Below are 21,855 nucleotides of genomic sequence, written 5' to 3' on the forward strand. Positions count from 1 at the left end.
TATCCTGTTAGTCTATTGAGTAATTACTATGAAATGACTTTTTTAATGTTGGCAGTATTCTTTGCTCTGAAATCTACTTGGGCTGATATTAATATAGCCATTCCAGATTTCTTTTGATTAGTGTTGGTGTGGTATATTCTTTTAATACTTTTATTGGCCTCTTTATTTTTTATTTATTTATTTATTTATTTGCGGTACATGGGCCTCTCACTGTGTGGTCTCTCCCATTGCGGAGCACAGGCTCCGGACGTGCAGGCTCAGCGGCCATGGCTCACGGGCCCAGCCGCTCCGCGGCATGTGGGATCTTCCCAGACCGGGGCACGAACCCGTGTCCCCTGCATCAGCAGGCGGACTCTCAACCACTGCGTCACCAGGGAAGCCCAGACCATTTACATTTAATGTGACTAATGATACGGTGAATTTTAAATCTAGAATATTACTATTTGTTTTTCCTGTATGTCCATTAGTTTCCCTTTCTATTTTTTTCTGCATTCTTTTGCATTGTTGCATATTTTTAATGAATCATTTCTTTTGTTGGCTTGTTAGCTACAACTAGTAGCTTTGTTATTTTAGTGGCTGTTTTAGAATTTAGCGTATACATTTTAAAGTTGTCACAGTCTACCCTCAAGTGATATTATACTAGTTCACATGTAAGAATCTTCCAGTTGTTTACTGCCATTTCTCCTCCTGTGACTTTGTGTTATTCTTGTCATACATTTTACTCTTACATGTCATAAACCACACATTACATTGTATTATTTTCATTCAGTGAATTATTTTTTACAGATATTTAAATAATATAAAAATGTCTTATATGCGTACCTTTGTGTATATCCATATTTCTGTTTCATGTCATTATCCTTCAGCTTGAGGACTCCCTTTATTATTATTATTATTTTTACTATAGGTGTCCTGTTATGAATTCTTCCGTCATTTATTTGTATGTCTGGGGAGTATTTCACCTTTTTTTGAAAAATACTTTCACTGGGTATGGAATTTTAAGATTTTTCTTTCAGTAATTTAAGGATGTTGTGTCACTGTCTTCTTGACTGCATTGTTTCTGCCAGGAAGTCTGCTGCCATTCTTATTTTTGTTCCTCTGATTTTTTCTGGCTGCCCTCAAGATTCCTTTTTTCTGTGTCACTGGTTTTGGGGCCGTTTGATTAGTGCCTTTGGTGTCGCGTTCTTTATTTTTCTTGTGCTTGGAGTTCTTGGATCTGTAAATTTATAATTTTAGCTAAATTTGAAAAGCTTTCGGCCATTATTTCTTCAAATATTTTTCTGTTCCCACCTCTCTCTTTTCCTTTAGGAAGTCTAAGTACACGTATGTTAGGTTGCTGAAAGGTGTTACTGACGCTTCGTTTCTTTTTTATTATTCTGTTTTCCTTTCTGTGCTTTGTTTTGGTTAGTTTCCATTCCTATGTCTCCAAGTTCACTAATCTTTTCTTTAGCAATGTATAATCTGCCTTTAGTCTCATCCATTATATTTTTCAAACATTGTAGCTTTTCTGTAAAACTACAAAAATTCTCTCTAGAATTTCAGTGTGAGAAGGTAATTCTCAGCATCATCACAAGCCCTTTTCTCTGTTCTCTGTATTTTTGTCCTGTTGGCTCCTGTTCTCTTCCTTGAATTAACAACAGTCTTTCCCTTTCACAGCTTCTCTGTTTATTACCCTTTATGCTGGAATGCTCTTATCCTGTATTTTCTTTTATGCAGTCCTTCTCATCCTTCAGTTAACTGGAACATCACTTTCTTATATCCTAACTCCTAAGTAAGGTTTTTTTTTCTCCCTGTTATACGCACCCTTAATACCCTATATTTCTCCTTTGTTCATTGAATTGAATATTCATTAATAGTGATGTATTAATTCATGGACTTTTCCCCTGCTAGACTGAAAGCTTCCTTAGCGTAGGAACTGGTTGTGACTAGTCCAGTGGTATTTCCTCAACCTCCAGAAGGTGCCTGGCACATAGTGGGTCCTTAACACATTAATGGTAAATGAATGAATGAACACCACATGGTAGCAGATTAGCAGATGACTGGACTTATTATTACACAAATGTAAGATCATCACTGGGGTCTTGGAAGAGTTCAGAACGAGGTGGGAAGAAATGGTCAGTGAAATATGGATATATGTTTATAACTAGATAGGTATCTTAAAACCAACATACATCCAGGTAACATACTTTTATGTACTTATCAATAGAGTGTTTTATCATCAGTAAAAATTGTTCTGTATTTTATTATATCTCAAAGAAAACTTTAATCCTATCTTTAGAAATTTTTTGCCCCTACCATAGTCATCTTCCTCTTGAAAGAAAAATCTTCTGATGGAGATTTGCTTTTTTCATGGAAAGTATGATGGTAAGGAGGAAAATAAAAGATAATTTATAAATATTAAATACCAATATATATTTTACAAATACATACACATTTCACATACATATAGTTAACATATTATATATACATATATATAAAATACCTTTTAAACATTCTTAGTGATGATCTTACCAAAATGACACGCCCTCTATGAAGCTTTTTACTCTATACCACAATGAATTCCTCTGGTCTTGTTCATAGTATTGTGTTCATATCATTGTGTAGTTTTTATCACATTGAAAACAGTATAGAATCTGTCTTCCTTCCATATTGAAAGCAGGGACAGTGTCTTGATTATTTTTGTATTTCTAGCACCAAACTCAGGTCCTGGCATACAGGTGTTAAGTAAAAGCTTGATGAACATTTTAGCTTTCAAATGTTCTAAAAGTGATTTGATGTGCAAATATTAATGTCATGTAGGAATAAATTACAGTAAGGACCTAGTTGTAACTTCAGTTAATTAACTAAATCAGTGATTTCGTTAAATATATATATTATATATATGTATGTACATACAGATCTAAAGAAATAAAACAACTTTGACTCTGAGGTCAGATGGGCTGGTTTAACTTCTCATTCTGTCATTTACTACATAAACCTGGGTAAATCACTTAGCTCTTCTAAATTTCATTGTTTTCATTTGTGAAAAAAAATAATTTTTATAGTTATAATAATGAAATGAAATAATATATGAACTGCTCTACACTGTAATGAGCATAGAAATCACTCAGTGTTTACTCTTTTTCACCATTTGCAAGGACATTAAAAATTATGGTTACACTATAAACGTCACAGTTTGTAGCAGCATCATTCAGTAAAAGTACTAGAAAATATCTATTGTGACTTTAAAATATATTTCACATAATTTAGAAATCATTTATGAAAAGCGGAAAAATTTCTCTCGGTGATAAATATTACATTTATATTTGGTAAATAAAGAAAAAATTTGCCTACTTAAAATTTGATCTACTTGTGCACAGTGATGAATGTAAGTGAGAATATTTTCCAGCTACTTTGAAATATTGAACTGCCCAGGGACAAGGCATGAATGATGTTTTGAAGGAAATAAATATTTCAGCTTCACATTTCAGCCTTTCTTCTTTATTCCTTTGATCTGGCTTTGGTTTACTTATCATTCTGCTTGAATGACTTCACACTGCCTTTTTGCTCTCCATAGTAACAAGAAGTGGTCTGCATCTATTTCAAAATATTTAGGCCTTGTCATTTCATAGGACGAACATGTATTTCCTTATTATTAACTGATATATTGCTGCCTGTACAGTAGGGTGAATTGGTGGGTACATATGTAGCTTTGCAAGTATGATGTATAATTTATATATGGAACTTTTAATCAGTACTTTTTAAAATATAGGAAACATAAAAGGAAACAACATTAGATTTGGGATTTATATTGAAGTTTAAAGTGTTTAAAGGAATTTTTCTTCTCTGTACACTGAAGCCGTTTTGTCTTTAAGGATCATTGTCTCAGGGTTTTCTTATTTCACTGTAAAAATTTGAATCGCTTTTTTATTTGCTGAGGTAGAGTTCTTTTAACTTATTAATAGACCCATATTATAGGCAGACCTTAGTTTAGCACAAAATTCTTATGTAAAACTTTAAACTATTTAAATATTTCATTACATTTACCTATATTGCTTTATTTTTCACTTTACACACAAATCTTCTGATCTTCTGACATTGGTTTTCTTATATAGACTCTCACTGCCCCTTTCCCTTTTTTGTATTTCTATAGTATTTACAATTTGTCACAAAATATCCATAATATTACCCTACCATTTGATTTTGGCTTGCATTTTTCTCTTTCCCTAATCCGATTGTAGTTTCTCCAATATAAGAACCATTTCTTGCACTTTGTCTAAGTTTTCTGCAGTGTTTCACTGAGTAGCTCTTAGAATTTGCTGCCAGGACCCTTGCCTCAGCTCCTGGAGCATGACTAAGTTGGCTGAGAATGTTGGCTAGGAGGTTGATGCCAGGATCAGTTCTTTTGCATCATGATTCAAATCCAGGTGATTTCAAAGGATTTATGGACCTCCTAGCTGACGTCCACATCTTCTTAAGAGATTTTTGGATAGTTGAAGAAGATTCCTCATTCTTATTCATAACTCTCATGCTTTAACCAAATACGGTTCTTCAAGACTGGAGTTTGACCCTGGGGCCATACTTTCTGTCCCAGTGGTTCTCAATCAGGTGTGATTTTGCTACTCCAGGGGACATTTGACATGTCTGTAGGCATTTTGGGGTTGTCAGAATTGGGGAAGGGATATTGTCACTGGTATCTAGAGAGGAGAGGCCAGGGATGTTGCTCAGCATATCACAGTGCACAGGACATGTCCCCACAGCAAAGAATTATCTGGCCTGAAATGTCAACATTTTTGTTGTGTTCCCTGGTTTTGTTCTGGTTCCATCTAGATCAGCAGTCCCCAACCTTTTTGGCACCAGGGACTGGCTTCATGGAAGACATTTTTTCCACGGACAGTGGGGGGGATGGTTCAGGTGGGAATGCAAGCGATGGGGAGCGACGGGGAGCGGTGGGGAGCGACGGGGAGCGACGGGGAGAGGTGGGGAGCGGTGGGGAGCGACGGGGGGTGGGGAGCAGTGGGGAGCGACGGGGAGCAGTGGGGAGTGGTGGGGAGCAACAGGGGGGTGGGGAGCGGTGGGGAGCGACGGGGAGCGGTGGGGAGCGACGGGGAGAGGTGGGGAGCGGTGGGGAGCGACGGGTGGGGAGCGGTGGGGAGCGACGGGGAGTGGTGGGGAGCGACGGGGAGTGGTGGGGAGCGACGGGGAGCAGTGGGGAGTGGTGGGGAGCAACAGGGGGGTGGGGAGCGGTGGGGAGCGACGGGGAGCGGTGGGGAGCGACGGGGAGCGACGGGGAGTGGTGGGGAGCGACGGGGAGTGGTGGGGAGCAACGGGGGGTGGGGAGCTGTGGGGAGCGATGGGGAGCTGTGGGGAGCGACGGGGAGCAACGGGGAGTGGTGGGGAGTGGTGGGGAGCAGTGGGGAGCGGCAGATGAAGCTTTGCTCGCTTGCCCACTGCTCACCTCCTGCTGTGTGGCCCAGTTCCCAATAGGCCGTGGACCAGTACCAGTCTGTGGCCCGGGGGTTGGGGATCCCTGATCTAGATGGTATACATTTATCAAAAAAATATTGAATAATTCCATATAAGTAATATACTAAAGGTATGTGCTATAAATAAGGGGAAGACACTGCTCTGTCCTCACACTCTCCATTCCCCTGGTCTCAAAGAGATCTGATTATCCTGAAAAAGATAAATGTATAAATTAACAGCTGTAATAGTATATATAAAGTGCTATAGTAGTAGTATATAAAAGGCACTGACAAGGATGAAAGAAGCAGCTAGCAGCTCTATCTGAAGAGCTGACATTTGAGCCCCTAAAGAATGAATAGTAATCTGCCTATCAAAACAACCAAGAAGGGAGCTTCCAGTTCATTTGATGGCCGAGAAAGCTCCAATCAGACTGATCCTCTCGCAAACATAAACTCTGTACAAGGTATAAAATACCACTACCTGAAGACCCTGGAGGATGAGTAGGCACAAAGAGATAGTGGAAGACAGTACACACTTGGAAGAAGTAAAGGTGAGCTTCCCACTTTTGTAGCATTTATCTGGCCGCATTTGATGCCATGTGGGACAGCTAGAATTTGGGTAGATAACTTGTCCTCTTAGTGCTTGAAGAACCTGATGAAAGAATGGACGGTAAACTGGCAAACTAAGATGGAGAGACACCCAGGAAATAAGAGAGCCAGAGAAGGGAGCCCAAATTCTTCATGTGATCTCAGTGCATATTTGTGACTGACCCCTGAAACTCCAAATAGCCCAAGTAAGCTAAAAGAGCTGAATTTATATATGAGCTTCTGGGGAGACAGAATTTATAGTTTGAATTCAGCCAAGTTAACTGCCTGCTATAAACAAATAATTAAAATTACCAATCAATACTATTCAGAGGAAAAAAACAGAATCCAGACTCTTTACTATGTATCATTCATAAAGATATAAGCGAAAATTACTTGACATATGAAGAATCAGGGTAACACATGACCTGCTTATTTTCAATTAGGATAACGTGGCCTTTTTATTCTCAAAGGAAAATGCAGTCAATCAATGGAGACCACCCTAGGATAAATTAGATACTAGAATTAGTGGATAAAAATTTAAAGTAGCTATTATAATTATTTAAAGAACTTTAAGAAAAATTGGTAGTAATGAATTAAAAGCTAGGAAATCTCAATAGAAAAACAGTGGAAAATACATTTGAAATTTAAAATGTAGACTGAATATAACAACAGAATGGAGATTACAAGAAGAACATGAAGATAAATGAATAGAAATTAGTCAGTCTGGGGACAACGAAAAAATGTACTAGAAGAAATTCGAGCTGCAGAGACTTGCAGGACAATGACAGTGTATGAAATATATTTAATTTGAGTCACAGAAGCAGAGGAAAGCGAGTAATAGAGCAGAAAAATATTTGAATAACGGCCCCAAATTTTCCAGTTTTCATGAAATACAAAATTATGCTAATTTAAGAAGCTCAATAAAGCCCAAGCAAGGTTAATGGAAACCAGAACAAAACAATAACACTTGTTATTATCTGTCTTTTGATTATAGCCATCTTAGAGGTTGTTTAATGGTACCTCATTGTGATTTTGATTTGCATTTTCTTTCTTTCTTTTTTTTTTTTTTTTTTTTTTTTTTTTTTTTTTTTTTTGCGGTACGCGGGCCTCTCACTGTTGTGGCCTCTCCCATTGCGGAGCACAGGCTCCGGATGCGCAGGCTCAGCGGCCATGGCTCACGGGCCCAGCCGCTCTGCAGCATGTGGGATCTTCCCGGACCAGGGCACAAACCCGTGTCCCCTGCATCGGCAGGCGGACTCTCAACCACTGCACCACCAGGGAAGCCCAAGATTTGCATTTTCTTAACAGTGATATTGAGTGTCCTTCCATGTGCCTATTGGTTAATTGTATATCTTCTTTGGAGAAGTATCTATTTGGATTCTTCACCTATTTTTATTTATCTTCTTTTTATTATTATTTTTAATTGAAGTATGTTGTGTTAGTTTCTGGTGTAAACAAAGTGACTCATATATATATATATATGTGTGTGTGTATATGTATATACTCTTTTTCATATTTTTTTCCATTATGGTTTACTATAGGATATTGAGTATAGTTCCCTGTGTTATACAGTAGGACCTGGTTGTTTATCTATCTTAGATATAGTAGTTCATATCTGCTAATCCCAAACTCCTAATTTATTCTCCTGACCCCACCTCCTTTCCCCTTTGTCATTTGGTAACCATAAATTTGTTTTCTAAGTCTGTGAGACTGTGTCTGTTTTGCAGATAACTTCATTTGTATATTTTTTTCGGACTCCACATGTAAGCAGTGTCATATAATATTTGTCTTTCTCTGTCTGAGTTCACTTAGTATGACAATCTCCAGGTTCATCCATGTTGCTGCAAATGGCATTATTTCCTTCCTTTTATGGCTGAGTAATATTCCATTGTGTGTGTGTGTGTGTATATATATATATATATATATATATATATATAAAACACATCTTCTTTGTCCATTCATTTGTTGCTGGACACTTAGGTTGCTTCCTTGTCTTGGCTGTTGTGAATAGTGCTGCTGTGAACATTGGGGTGCATGTATCTTTTCGAATTAGTTTTCTTCTGATACATGCCTGGGAGTGGGATTGCTGGATGATATGGTAGCTCTATTTTTAGTTTTTTATATAAATTTATTTATTTAGGCTGCTTTGGGTCTTCATCACTGTGCGGGCTTCCTCTAGTTGCGGCAAGTGGGGGCCACCCTTCGCCGCGGTGCATGACCTTCCCATTGTGGTGGTCTGTCTTGTTGTGGAGCGCGGGGTCTAGGCATGCAGGCTTCAGTAGTTGTGCCTTGCAGGCTCAGTAGTTGTGGCTTGTGGGCTCCAGAGTGCAGGCTCAGCAGTTGTGGTGCATGGGCTTAGTTGCTCCGCGGCATGTGGGATCCTCCCACACCAGGGCTTGAACCCATGTCCCTTGCATTGGCAGGCGGACTCCTAACCACTGTGCCACCAGAGAAGTCCCCTCTATTTTTAGGTTTTAAAGGAACGTCCACACTGTTTTCCATAGTGACTGTACCAACTTACATTCCCACCAACAGTGTAGGAGGGTTCCCTTTTCTCTACACCCTCTCCAGCATTTATTTTTTGTAGATTTTTTGATGATGGCCATTCTGACCAGTGTGATGTGGTACCTCATTGCAGTTTTGATTTACATTTCTCTAGTAATTAGCGATGTTGAGCATCTTTTCATGTGCTTATTGACCATCTGTATGTCTTCTTTGGAGAAATGTCTATTTAGGTCTTCTGCTCATCTTTTTATTGGGTTGTTTGCTTTTTGTTATTGAGTTGTATGAGCTGTTTGCATATTTTGGAAATTAAGCCCTTGTCAGTCAGTTGTATAGTTTGCAAATATTTTCTCCCAGTATGTAGGTTGTCTTTTCATTTTGTTTATGGTTTTCTTTGCTGTGCAAAAGCTTATAAGTTTGATTAGGTCCCATTTGTTTATTTTTGCTTTCATTTCTGTTGCCTTGAGAGATTGACCTAAGAAAATACTGATACGATTTATGTCAGAGAATGTTTTGCCTATGTTCTCTTCTAGGAGTTTTAGGGTGTCATGTCTTATATTTAAGTCTTTAAGCCATTTTGACTTTATTTTTATGTATGGTGTGAGGGTGTGTTCTAACTTCATTGATTTGCATGCAACTGTCCAGCTTTCCCAGCACCACTTGCTGAAGAGACTGTCTTTTCTCTATTATATATTTTTGCCTCCTTTGTCATAGATTAATTGACTGTAGGTATGTGGATTTATTTCTGGGCTTTCTATTCTGTTCCATTGATCCATATGTCTGTTTTTGTGCCAGTACCATGCTGTTTTGATTACAGTAGCTTTGTAGTATTGCCTGAAGTCTGGGAGGGTTATGCCCCCAGCTTTGTTCTTTTTCCTCAGGATTGCTTTGGCAATTCTGGGTCTTTTGTGGTTCCATATAAATTTTAGGATTGTTTGTTCTAGTTCTGTGCAAAATGTCATGGGTAATATGATAGGGATCACGCTAAACCTGTAGATTGCTTTCAGTAGTATGGCTATTTTAACAATGTTGATTCCACCTGTTTTTAAATTGTGTTCTTTATCTTTTTATTATTGATTTATGAGAGTTCTTTATATATTCTTGATACAAGTCTCTTTTCAGATATATGATTTGCAAATATTTTCTTTCATTTTGTGGGTTTTCTTTTCACTTTTTGATAATATCCCTAGCAGGGCAAGTCTTTTAACTTGCTGAAGTCTATTTATCTATATTTCATTTTCTTGTTTATGCTTTTGGTGTTATATCTAAGAAGGCTTTGCTTAGGTCAAGGTCACAAAGACTTACTCCTATATTTTCTTTCTAAGAGTTTTGTGTTTTTAATTCTTACATTGAGGTCTGTGACCCATCTTGAGTTCGTTTTGTGTGTTGTGTAATGAAGGAATTCAACGTCACTCTTTTGCCCGTGGATGTCCAGTTGTCCCAGCACCATTTGTTGTAAAGACTATTTTATTCCCACATTGAATTGTCTTGGCATCCTTGCTGAAAATCTACTGATTATCAACGTAAGGGTTTATCTCTGGAATCTTAATCCTATTCTATATATGTCAGTCTTTATGCCGGTAGCACACTGTTTTGATTACCCTAACTTTGTAGTAAGTTTTGAAATCAAGAAATGTGAGTCCTTCAACTTTGTTTTATTTCAAGATTGGTTTGCCTGTTCTGGGTACTTTGCATTTCCATATGAATTTTAGGATCAACTTGTTAATTTCAGCAAAATGCCATCTGGGATTTTGACAGGGATTGTGTTGAATCTGTTCATCAATTTGAGGAATATTGTCATTTTTTCGATATTAAGACCGCTGTTAATTTCCAATTTTACTGGTATTCCTTTCTAACTCTTGAAGTATCTAAATGTTTAGATGTGTCCACAGTGTTTATCGTTTTTAAGAAGAATTTAGCAGAGACCATTAGTCTTAGCAGTCACGTGAAGAAGAGGCAGAAGAAATCTATTTATTTATCATGCTTAGTGAAGGTATTATTTTTAGTGCCTTTAAAGGCATAGTTGTATCTTAATGTTTTTGACTGACTCACTTTAATCAACTTAAGTACCAATGGCAGCCAGGAATATAGATGATATAGCTGCTTGAAAGTCTTGTCTTCCAGCCCAGCTGGAAAGGGAGTGGAGACACTTCTAGCTGTTTTTCAGACGTGTTTGAAGTTTTTTGTTTTGTTTTGTTTTTCTTGGAGTTTCCAGTGGAGATGCCAAGCTGGCAGCGAATGAAGTCTACTGTAACATGAAGCCTTGTAAATATGTGTTGGATCCCTGCCAACATTATCAAAAGTGCTGGTGCAGAAATGTGCAAAGGGAAGATTTTCAAATTAAGGTTGGCCTGTACATATAAATGTTAGCTTTTCAAGCTCAAGAAATACTAAATTGTAGTCCATTAGTCTTCTGCATTTTATTGCGTGTTTGGAATAATCATGTACTTCAGAACATCCTTTAATCTGAACTGGCTTGTGGTTGTATAAGAATGCAGCTTCTTTTGTTCTTTATGCTTTATATACTCAGACGAGGAAAATTTACTGCATTTTATAAATAAATCAGAGTTAAAAAGCAGATTTTCTTCCCACCTTTTTATCCTCATGGAGGCCCAGCTTTAAGGCCTTTCAGTGATACATGTATACTTGGCCCTGCAGCTAGTTCCACGGAAAAAAATAATCTTCAAAGTCACTTTTTTTTTGCTTCTTACAGGACACGTTATTTGGACTCATGGTAAAAGGAAGTACTGTTCTTACATTAGTGAGGAGCAGACCCTTCTCTTTTTCAAGTGCTGAAAATTTCCACTTCTCTTTCATTACTTTGATAGAAATTAAAATGGATCCCTCATTAAAATGAATATCATCTCTTTATTTAAAATAAGACATATTTTATTTATATTAAGACAGAAGATTTCTAAATATTAGTGGAGCTCAATGTATTTTCACAGTTAAACTGGACAGAAACATTGATACATTGGGTGGTGCCTTCACCACTCTTTGGTATTTAGCTTTACCACTAAATTAGCTTTGTAGGTGTGGTGGGACTGAAAATGAATTGGAAGGTTTTGGTCATTTCCTTGTGTCTGCTATTTAATATAAAACAATATTTGCTATTTGTAAATCAGGCTAGAAATGATCAGTCAAAAGCAATGTGCCTCATTGCACTAGGTTATATTTTAACAAACAGTATTTTTAATATGGTCTCAATATATAACTGATCATGGGTAAAGCTTATGACTTTGATTTATGTAGTCATAAGTCAATTATAAAGTAAATGAACTAAACTCTTGGTCGGTAAGAATGAGGTAATATAGAGAAAATATTTGTCCTATTAAATTAGAACTATTTACAGTAACTAAGTAGCTCAGGTGAATTACTGGACAAAAAATATAAAACAACTGACTTTCAGCATTTATAGAAAAAGTTGATGTTTCAGCCATACGTCATATATTTTTATAAATTGTGTTAGCAGACTTTTCTCCTGGCTAATTAATGATACGTAATTTTAAATTATATGATTTATAAATTTTTAAAGTTTTCAAATATTGTCCAATGTACTTTCTTTTCTATTTTCATTTTTATTTTTTTTGCGGTACGCGGGCCTCTCACTGTTGTGGCCTCTCCCGTTGCGGAGCACAGGCTCCGGACGCACAGGCTCAGTGGCCATGGCTCACGGGCCCAGCCGCTCCGCGGCATGTGGGATCTTCCCGAACGGGGCAAGAACCCGTGTTCCCTTCATCGGCAGGCGGACTCTCAACCACTGCGCCACCAGGGAAGCCCTCTTTTCTATTTATAGACAGACTGAGCAAGCAAAGGTAAACCTTTGAAAACTTGTAATCCTAATTGTGGAATCGTCTTCCCAAATGTGTTTAGGAGGGCCTCAGAAATTAAAGAGCAACGTGGGATGAACTAGTCATGGAGTGTGTGGCAGGGAAGTAGCTCTTGGGCCTCCTAACCTTAGCCCCTCGTGGAGACATTGGCATCGACCGCGGCGGCCTTTGCCTCTTCTCCAGCCTCACGGTCCTTTGAATAGAGCATTCTAGGCAACTTCTTCCGGTCAGTTGGATCCATCGGTCAGAACAGACGTCCCTCAAACATTTGTAACAACTCTCTATCACATTTGCCAACGTGTATCTAGGTGGTCGTACCCAACATGGTACCTTTTATAAGGGCACTAATCTCATTTTGGGGAGACACGTTCAGACCGTAGCACATGGCATCTGGAAAATCAAGAAAGCAGCACAGCAGAGTAGTCAACAGCAGGAGCTCTAGAAGCAGACGGCCGGGACTCGAGTCCTGCCTTGACTGTTAGTGATGTGTAGGCTTGGAAATATTCTCTAAGCCCCAGTTTCCTGTTCTGTAAAACTAGAGATATAAAAATAGTCTTATACAAGTTGACTGTGAGAATGAAGGAGAGAAGACATATTAAACTAGTTTGCACAGTGCCTAGTACCTAGGTAGAACTCAATGGAAGTCAGTAGTAACTTTTGTGTACTTATAACCTAAAGCCTTCATTTGTTTCTTCTAGCAACATGCAGAGATTTCTCTTCTTTTGTTGGACCCTTTTGACTATTTAATTTTAGTTCAAGGTATAAAGAAACGAGATGGTTATCGGTTCTTTTAGGCAGGTGTACTTACTAGAGAGCAGCAGAATAATTTCAGGCGGCCACATCGCTCTGTTGCACCTGTCACCCTGCAGGTTAGCTTCTGCCAGATGTGCATGTTAGAGGTATTCTTATGGCACATTGTTTTTTTTTTTTAATTGAGATATAATTCACATACTACTAAATTCATCCTTTCAAAGTGTACAGTTTAGCAGATTTTAGTATATCCATGAGGATGTGCAGCCATCACTACTATCTAATTCCAGAACATTTTCATCATCAACCCCCTCCCAAAACCCTCTATGTGTGAGCAGCCACTCCCCATCGCCCCCGTCCCATCGGCCCAGGCGACCACTAATCTGCTTCTTCTGTCTCTATGGGTTTACCTATTCTGGATATTTCTCCTAGATAGAATCATACAATATGTGACCTTGTGTCTGGCCTTTACCCCTTGCACACTGTTTTCGAGGTTTGTCCGTGTTGTAGGGTGCATCAGAGCTTCATCCCTTTTTTGAGGCTGAATGACATTGCATTGCATGGATGGGCACATTTTGCTTATCCATTCATTGGGTGATGGAGGTTCCTGGTTGTAAACAGTTTCGTTCTTAGGGAAATCATCAGAAGTAGTTGTGTCCTCATCAGAACACATATTATGGGTTTATATCCTTTTTTTTCCTGAGGCAAATCATGTTATTGCCAGTTTTTTAAAGGGAAGTTTTATAGAATTTGGATCAAAAAATGGAAATCCGAATTTTATTTTAGAGAGGGTTAAATTTTGTTCTTTGATCCAAGCCAAGTTCCTTTATTTTACATTTTAACTCTGCGGCTTGTCTGAACTTTTCTAGGGAAAAAGAGGAGCAGCTCACCCGTGTGACTGAGGTTCAGAGGCTGCAGGCACAGCAGGCAGATGCAGCGCTGGAGGAGTTCAAGCGGCAGGTGGAGCTGAACTCGGAGAAGGTCTACGCGGAAATGAAAGAGCAGGTGAGAGGCCTCCGCGCCATCCGTGTCGAGAGCCCTTCTCTCGGGGGGAAGGTACGTTCTGATCTCACGTGTGCCAGCAGCATGTTTACTTGTTCAGAATTAGCCCAGCAGCTGGATCAGGGATTCAGGTGAGAACGAGGTCCTAGGCCTGGCGCGGGTTGACATGCACCACCGCCAGGGCCTCGAAGGAAGGGGAGGCTCCTCGCGGCCAGGAACAAGAGCCCGGGGGGAGAGGGCTCAGCCCGCAGACCCTCTCCTCCCTACAGGGCGTGTGAAGGGCAGGGCTGACTCTGTGCCCCTCCTGGGTCGCTGGGTGGGCTCCGGTCGGCAGCTCCTTGGTGACAGTGAGTGGAGAGGGCGGGGTGGGCCGGGAGAGGGTCCTCCTTCCTCCTTCAGGATTGCCTTGATTCACCCCCAGAGCAGTGCCAGAACGGCCATTTCAAAGTCCTGTCGACAAGTGTGGCCACGGCCAGAATGTGTCAGGCTTTGGAAGCATGGGTCAGTTGACAGGCAAAATCCCATGACCAGTTATTTTCTCCAGAGCAAGGCTTCAAGTTACCCTTGTCTGTGTTTGTTCATGTGCCATAAACCGTGTTGTATTGATCAGTTACAGCAGATTCTTTTCAAGTGGCAGTTCAGGAGGACAGAGGCTGTCTCCAGTTCTTATACAAGTGGTATGTTTTATAGCGTTGAGAAAAATTTAAAAATTTATAGAAGAATACAGGGAACAAACACCTAGGTACCCATCAGGAAGAATCAACAATTGTCAACACTGTGTATTTAAACTAAAATGTTACAGATGTAGTTTTAGTTTGCTTTGCTATTCATGTCTAATCACGTTACTCTCTCCTCTCCTAAGAAAACCCACTATAATTAATTTAGTGTGTATTATTTCATACTTTCATATGCATATGTAATGTCCATATGTATTATATGCATGTATTATATATGCATATATTTTATATATACATATATATATATATATATATAGTTTTTATGCTTCTATTTAAAAAGAGGTAAGAACTACAGATTTTGTGTATTAGTCTTGTTTGCTCTTTTACATTGAATTTTATGTATCTGTGCCCTATCTGTGTTGATTTAGTGCATTCCTTTTAACACTGAATGTATTTTATCGTACGAATATACCCTATTTTATTCATCAGCTCCCCTATTCAAGGGTATTTAGTTTATTTTCAAGTTTTCTTGATTATAAAGAGTGTTGCAATACTTGCTGTGATTTCATTTTCAGCTGGGGTTATCCTCCTCAGGAGTCCTGAGCACACACTGGTGGCAGAAGCATCTCTATAGAAGGTTTTATGGCAGAGCCCCGTGGGGTTTACGAGTTTGGAACTGTGCTTTCTTGTTATTTTCTCGATTCAGATTGTGTGGATCTGGGTCCTGAGAGCAGGGTCTGAGACCCCCCCCTTCTGTCTGTTTTCCCACTCAGTGCCTTGGGCAGAAACTAGATTCCTGCTGAGAGTTTCTGGGCTGGAAGGTGGGGACTTTCAGTCCCTGCTACACGAATGTGCATCTCTTCCCAGCTCCCTCTGCTATGATCAGAGACCAGATCCAAGAAAGTATATATGGCCCAAATGTGCAGTGGGGCTGCTGCGCAGGGAACTCTTTGATCAGCTTAACGTTTAAAGGAGTACAGAAAATATTGAAGGAGGGGCCCTGGCAAGAAGTTTTAAGTATACAGTGAAGAAGGCTAAAAAGGGCGCTCTTGAAAGTGCTCAGGCTAACAGTACAACTTTCTGACAAAAGCTGAGACTATGACAGGCACCTTTGGCTCAATAAATGCACCTTTTGGGGCTGGTGATATAATATTAACAGATTACCCAGAATTCATGGGTAAGGGGAAAAACAAGCAAACAACATGGGACTTGTGAAAACATTTTGTAGAACAAGAAAAAGGCGTTTGTATTCAGCAGTCACAGAATAAAAGCGTATTTCCGAAAACAGTTTACTGTAAACTTCAGAAAAAGAAAACTCAGAAAAGTAATACCTTTAATAAGAAGACATGATCTATATGAAAGAGGCCACATATATTAAGTAAAATTAATGTAATTAAACCTGGATACATTCTGGAAAAAGTGTTGAACCTCAAGAATAAAATGAAAATCCACCAAGTTTCTAGGTAGGATGCAACTGGCAAAGAAATTAGAGAAATAATGGAGGAATGCTTCAGAGTTCTGAAGGAGAAAGGCAGTGACCCAACTGCATGCACAACCAAGGAGGTTTTCACTTGCAAAATAAACAGAAAAACATTTTCTTACTAAGAGCTCACATAATGTGCACTGATTATTCCTTTTCTGGAAAAATTATATCAATTCAGAGAGGAAGCGGAAGACATCCCACACATGAGGAAGATATCATACTGAAGGATGAGTAGAGAAAAATGGAATCCAACAAAATAAAGACAAATTTAACTAATTGCTACAAATCTAGTTATAAGATAGAATGCTAACGTTTACCGATACGTGAAGCAGAAGGTACAGAGTATAGAAAATACAAATGTGATAACGACTTAAATCTAAATCCTTAGGTTATGTTAATAAAGTTCAAGAAGCAGGTGGATAGGGAGAGAGGGAAGTACAGTAACACTCTTCCATGAAAAGGTGAGATTCAGAGGATTCTTAAAATTAGGGAAATGTAGGTTAAAATACTTTTTAAATGCATAAACATAAGCATTAATAAAATTAACAAGATTTTACATTCTTATCAAAATCTTGAGAAGATAAAAGCAAAACTCAAGATATTGCCAAAGGAACAGAAGTAGAAACAGAACAAAATGTCCAAAATAAGATAGAGTATATAATTGTAGTAATACATTTTAATAGGTTAAAAAGAGGTACTGATTAGCTGACATAAATCTGTGTATATGCTATTTATAATAAAGACACAACTAAAAGTTACACAAAAGTTATATGTGGAAAATATATTTTATCACTTGTATTCAGAATAAAAGAAAGAATGTAATACTATCATATAAATAAACATCGATGCAAGTCAATAAGCTGGACAAAGGAATATATTTTTACATGAGAAAGCCAAGAAAGCCATGAAAAGGGTGTTAGCAATATATGAAAAAATTTACATAAATAGTCATGGGGTGTTTTAGTAAATTTTTCTCCATATTTGACTGCTCAGGGGGGGCAAAGCCTAAACAAATAGGAGATCTAAATAGCAGTTTATAAAACAGCTATATTTCTACTTTCTACGCTTCAAGTATGACATATTAAATTCCTACTCCCATGGAGCAGTTACAAAACTCAGTAGACCATAAAGAAACACTCAATATATATCTGAAACTTGACATGACAGAGAGCACGTACTTTTTACCACAGTGCTTAGTAAAACCAGAAATTAAATTTCAATTAAAATTGCTACATTGGACTTCACCGAAATTAAAACCTTTTGTTCTTTGAAAGACACCATTAAAAAACAACAAAAGGAAGTAAGGCAAGCCAGAGAATGGGAGAAAAGACTCACAAATATTTCCAAGAACGTGTATCTAAAATATAAAAGCAATCCTACAACTCAATAATAAGAAGACAAACAACCCAGCTAAAAATAGGCGAAATATTTGGACACCTCACAGAAGACTAATAAGCACATAAAAAGACGTTCGATATCATCATTCGTCAGGGAAATGCAAATTGAAACCAAAATGAAGTGCCCCTGCATGCTCACTGGAATGGCTAGAACTGTGAAGACTCGTTGGCAGTGCCAAATGTCGGTGCAGGGCCAGGGTGTGGCCACACGGGGCTCTTCTCCACTGCTGGTGGGAAAACTGCCGAGTTCTTAACGGCTAAAACATCCACCGCCATATGCCAGCCATTCCATTCCTGTGTGTTTAACCAAGAGAAACGAAGCCAGATCCAGACAAAGCCTTGTACACAACAGTTGCCAGCAGCTTTATTCACAAAAGCCTAAAACCTGAGCAACTCGCATGTTCCTCAGAAGTTGAAAGAATAATCAAATGCAGTATAGACGATGGAATACTACTCAGGAATAAATAGGAACGAACGACCGATACCCTCAGCAAAGGATGTGTCTCAACGTCCTGCTGAATGAAAGGAGCTAAAAACAGAAGAGTACGTAACTGAATGTCGGGCACTCTCTGAATGATGTAGAATTCCCTAGATAATGTCAAGTTGCTTGTTCTAGTGGATTATCAACCCGGTCTGTTTCAGAGCAGAAGTCCTGTCTCATTTTCTATGGGTGGGTTCCAGTTTCAGTTAGGTTTCCAAGCCTTTGCTCTGCAGGGTTGGGTCTGTTTGTATTGTGCCACTCAGGAGTGAGTCTAGACTTGGGTGGTGATTTAAATCACTCCACCCAATAACCCCAGGCACTCATGGAACATTCCCCAGGGTAGACCATATGTTTGGCCACTAAACAATTCTCAACAAATTTTAAAACGACTAAAATCATACAAAATGTGTTCTTTGACCCAATGGTAATAAATTAGAAATAAAAAGAAATCTGGGAAATCCCCATATATTTGGAAATTAAATAACACACATGAATAACTCATGGATCAAAGAAGATACTACAAGGAAAATAAGAAAATATTTTGAACTGAATTAAAATAAAAATGTGGTATATTAAAATTTATGGAATGCAGCTAATGCAGTACCTAGAGAAAAGTTTGTAGCTTTAAACATCTAACTCCAAAAGGAAAGTTCTCAAATCAGTAACCTAAACTTCATCTTCAGAAACCGGAAAAAGAAAAGCAAGCTTCTGCTCAAGGAAGCAGAAGAAAGGAAATAATAGATAATTTTATATACATGCAGAAAGCAAAGAAAACATTAAAATAGAGAAAACCAAGAAGAGATAGAAAGTCCAAACTGTCTTATAATAGATAATGATGTTTAATTAGTAATTAGAAATCTTTTCACAAGGAAAAGCCCAGGACCAGATGGCTTCACTGGTGAATTCCATCAAATATTAAAGAAAAAACAACTTTAGTTCTTTGAAAACTCTTTCAGAAAATTGAGGAGGAAGGTACACTTAATCAGTTCATTCTCTAAGGCCAGTAGGAATCTAATATCACAGCCAAAGATGCTGCAGAACTAGAGTAGTATCTGTCATCACTGTAAACACGAAAACCCTTAATGGTATTTTAGTAAACTGAATCTGGAAACGTATAAAGATGATTATTCACCAGGACCAAGTAGGATTTATCCCAGGAATCCAAGGTTCTTTTAACATTCAAAAATCAATTAATATCTTACAGCATATTAATAGAATAAAAGACAAAACCTCACGATCGTCCCAACAGAGGCAGAAAAAGCATTGGAAAAAGTTCAGCATCATTTAAGATTTTTAAAAAATTCTTGGCAAGTTAGGACTAGAAGCAAATGTACTCACCCTAATAAGGTACCTCTGTGAGAACCCTGAGCAAATATGCTTAATGTTGAAAGACTTAGTGCTCTTCCTCCTAAGAACAGGGAAAAGATGTCTGCTTTCGTGACTTCTATTTAACATTGTATTGGAGACTATAGCCAGCCTCTAACAGGGCCAACCAGAACCCCCCAAAACCCCAAACAAACAAACAAAACCCCAAAAGACATACAGATTGGAAAGGAAGAACTACCAATGTCTTTAGATGACATGATTCTGTATGGTCAAAATCCATAAAAGAAGTACTAGAACTAATAAATGATTTAAACAAGTTTGCAGGGTACGAGATCAACATACAAAATTCAGTCATGCTTCAATATACTAGTAATGAAATAACCTGAAAATGAAATTAAGAAAACAATTTAATTTACAAAAGCATCCAAAAGAATAAAATATTTACAAATAAACTAATGAAACAACGTGAAGACTTATGCATTGAAAACTGTAAAAGATTGCTGAGAGAAATTTTAAACGATGTAAAGAGAGCTATTCTGTGTTCATAGGTTGTAAAACTCAGTATTGTCAAGATGAAAGTTCTCCACAAATTGATGTATAAATTCAATGTAATTACTGTAAAAAAATCTCTATACATTTTTTGGGTAAAAATTGGCAATAAGAAATGTTTATTTTCACTAGTAAATTTGTTAAAAGTAAGTTAAAATAGCACTGAGCTATTTTCCAACTAACACACAGGTAGAAATCCATGAAGGCCTGTGGACACACATTTCAGGAGGAAGAGTAAAGATGTCACCTTTCTGGAGGATTGGTTTAACATTGTGCTTATGAGTTACCTGTTCTACTTCTAGGACTTTACTTTTCAGGACTCCAAGGTTTGCAAGATACGTGTTCAAGGATGTTTATTGTGATGTTATTTATTAATGGTAAAAAATTAGAAACTATACGTCAAAAAAGTTAGAAAGAATGTAAAAACTGATAATCTTTTTTTAAAAGATAAAAAAATGAAGTCTCAGAGTTGTGTGGCAGAACGGAAAGCCCTGGAGAGAATGTGATCTTGGGAACCATTAAATGAAGAACCCTACCCAGCCGCAAAGTGAGACTGCCGTAAAATGAGGCAAGCCAGGGATGAAAGACAGTATCTGTGCCGTTGATTCTGGAACCACCCTTCCAGTCTGTCCACCCTCACGTCTGACTGCTCTGCTCTGTGCAGGGTCATAGTCTGTCTGTCTTCCTTCACCAGCTCTGCCCACCCATTTGACTCTCCCATTTCTTGACCTTAAAAGAGTCCATGTGTTCCTACCATGGAGGTGTCACATCACTGTGGACGGGTTAGATGATCCGATGGAGGACCCTCTTTGGTGCACGCCTCTAGGGTCCCCTTCACCCCCAACATACCCCACACCTGTGTCCTGTCTTTGTCAGCAGTCCTCACTGATCTGTCCAGTGGTGCTAGATTCAGACTCAGTGAAAGCTGATAGTGATGGCAACTGACAAGCAGGAAATGTTTTGATTGCTTTCTGTTGGAGAAAAGTTCTTCTGTGGTTTCAGTCATAAATAGTTTTGCCAAGTGAAGTTGAGTTTCTGAAATAAAGTACCTTTGGTGTGAGTATAATAATAAGGAACCCCATTTATAATGGAATTCTTATAGCCAGGCTCATTTGCAAATTGAATAATTCTCACATGGCAAATTTGAACAGACATTAAATAAAATGTATATGTCAAAACATGATAAATTAGATATCTTCTATTCCAGATTGTCAGTTGATTAAAAAGTGTGGATCTGGGCTTCCCTGGTGGCGCAGTGGTTGAGAGTCCCCCTGCCGATGCAGGGGACACGGGTTCGTGCCCCTGTCCGGGAAGATCCCACTTGCTGTGGAGCGGCTGGGCCCGTGAGCCATGGCCGCTGAGCCTGCGTGTCCGGAGCCTGTGCTCCGCGGATCTGATATAGCTCAAATTCTAAAAGAAAATCACTCAGCAGATTTAGTATTTGGAGAATCATAATGTTTTCAGATTTTTCCATAGTCCATATTTTCCTTTTTTATTGTTGTTTTGAACTGCTCTTTTCTCTTCTCACTGAAATCTTTTGTGTAAAAGCCAGCAGAGCTTAGGGCATCTTTTTCCATTTGGAAACAGCTGCAGATAGAAGACAACAGGAATTTGAATTAAAAAATAAAAGCTTTGAGTTTGTTTTTGAAAGTGAATTGCTGTTTGAAAAATGAGGCCCATGAGAGAAAATGAAACAGACTTAAACTTTTAAAAAAAATTGCTTCCCACTGTTTCTTTCACTTTGAAGAACTTTCTGTCTCATTTAGGATTGCTTAAATAACCTAATTTTTACTCCAGTGGTGAAATCCATTATATGTGTTAGCTGC

The 21,855-nt window shown here is 38.4% G+C and overlaps 1 protein-coding gene across 1 annotated transcript in view; it reads left to right on the forward strand.

The window, feature by feature from the left end:
* Positions 1 to 21,855, forward strand: part of CEP112 (centrosomal protein 112) — a 411,619-nt gene that overhangs the window by 154,102 nt on the left and 235,662 nt on the right. The window contains exon 17 of the mRNA XM_065897006.1: positions 13,984 to 14,119. Within this exon, the coding sequence (XP_065753078.1) occupies positions 13,984 to 14,119 (136 nt within the window). The remainder of the gene's footprint in view (positions 1 to 13,983; positions 14,120 to 21,855) is intronic.

Source organism: Phocoena phocoena, chromosome 19 (assembly GCF_963924675.1).
Source record: "Phocoena phocoena chromosome 19, mPhoPho1.1, whole genome shotgun sequence".
NCBI classification, from domain to species: Eukaryota; Metazoa; Chordata; class Mammalia; order Artiodactyla; family Phocoenidae; genus Phocoena; species Phocoena phocoena.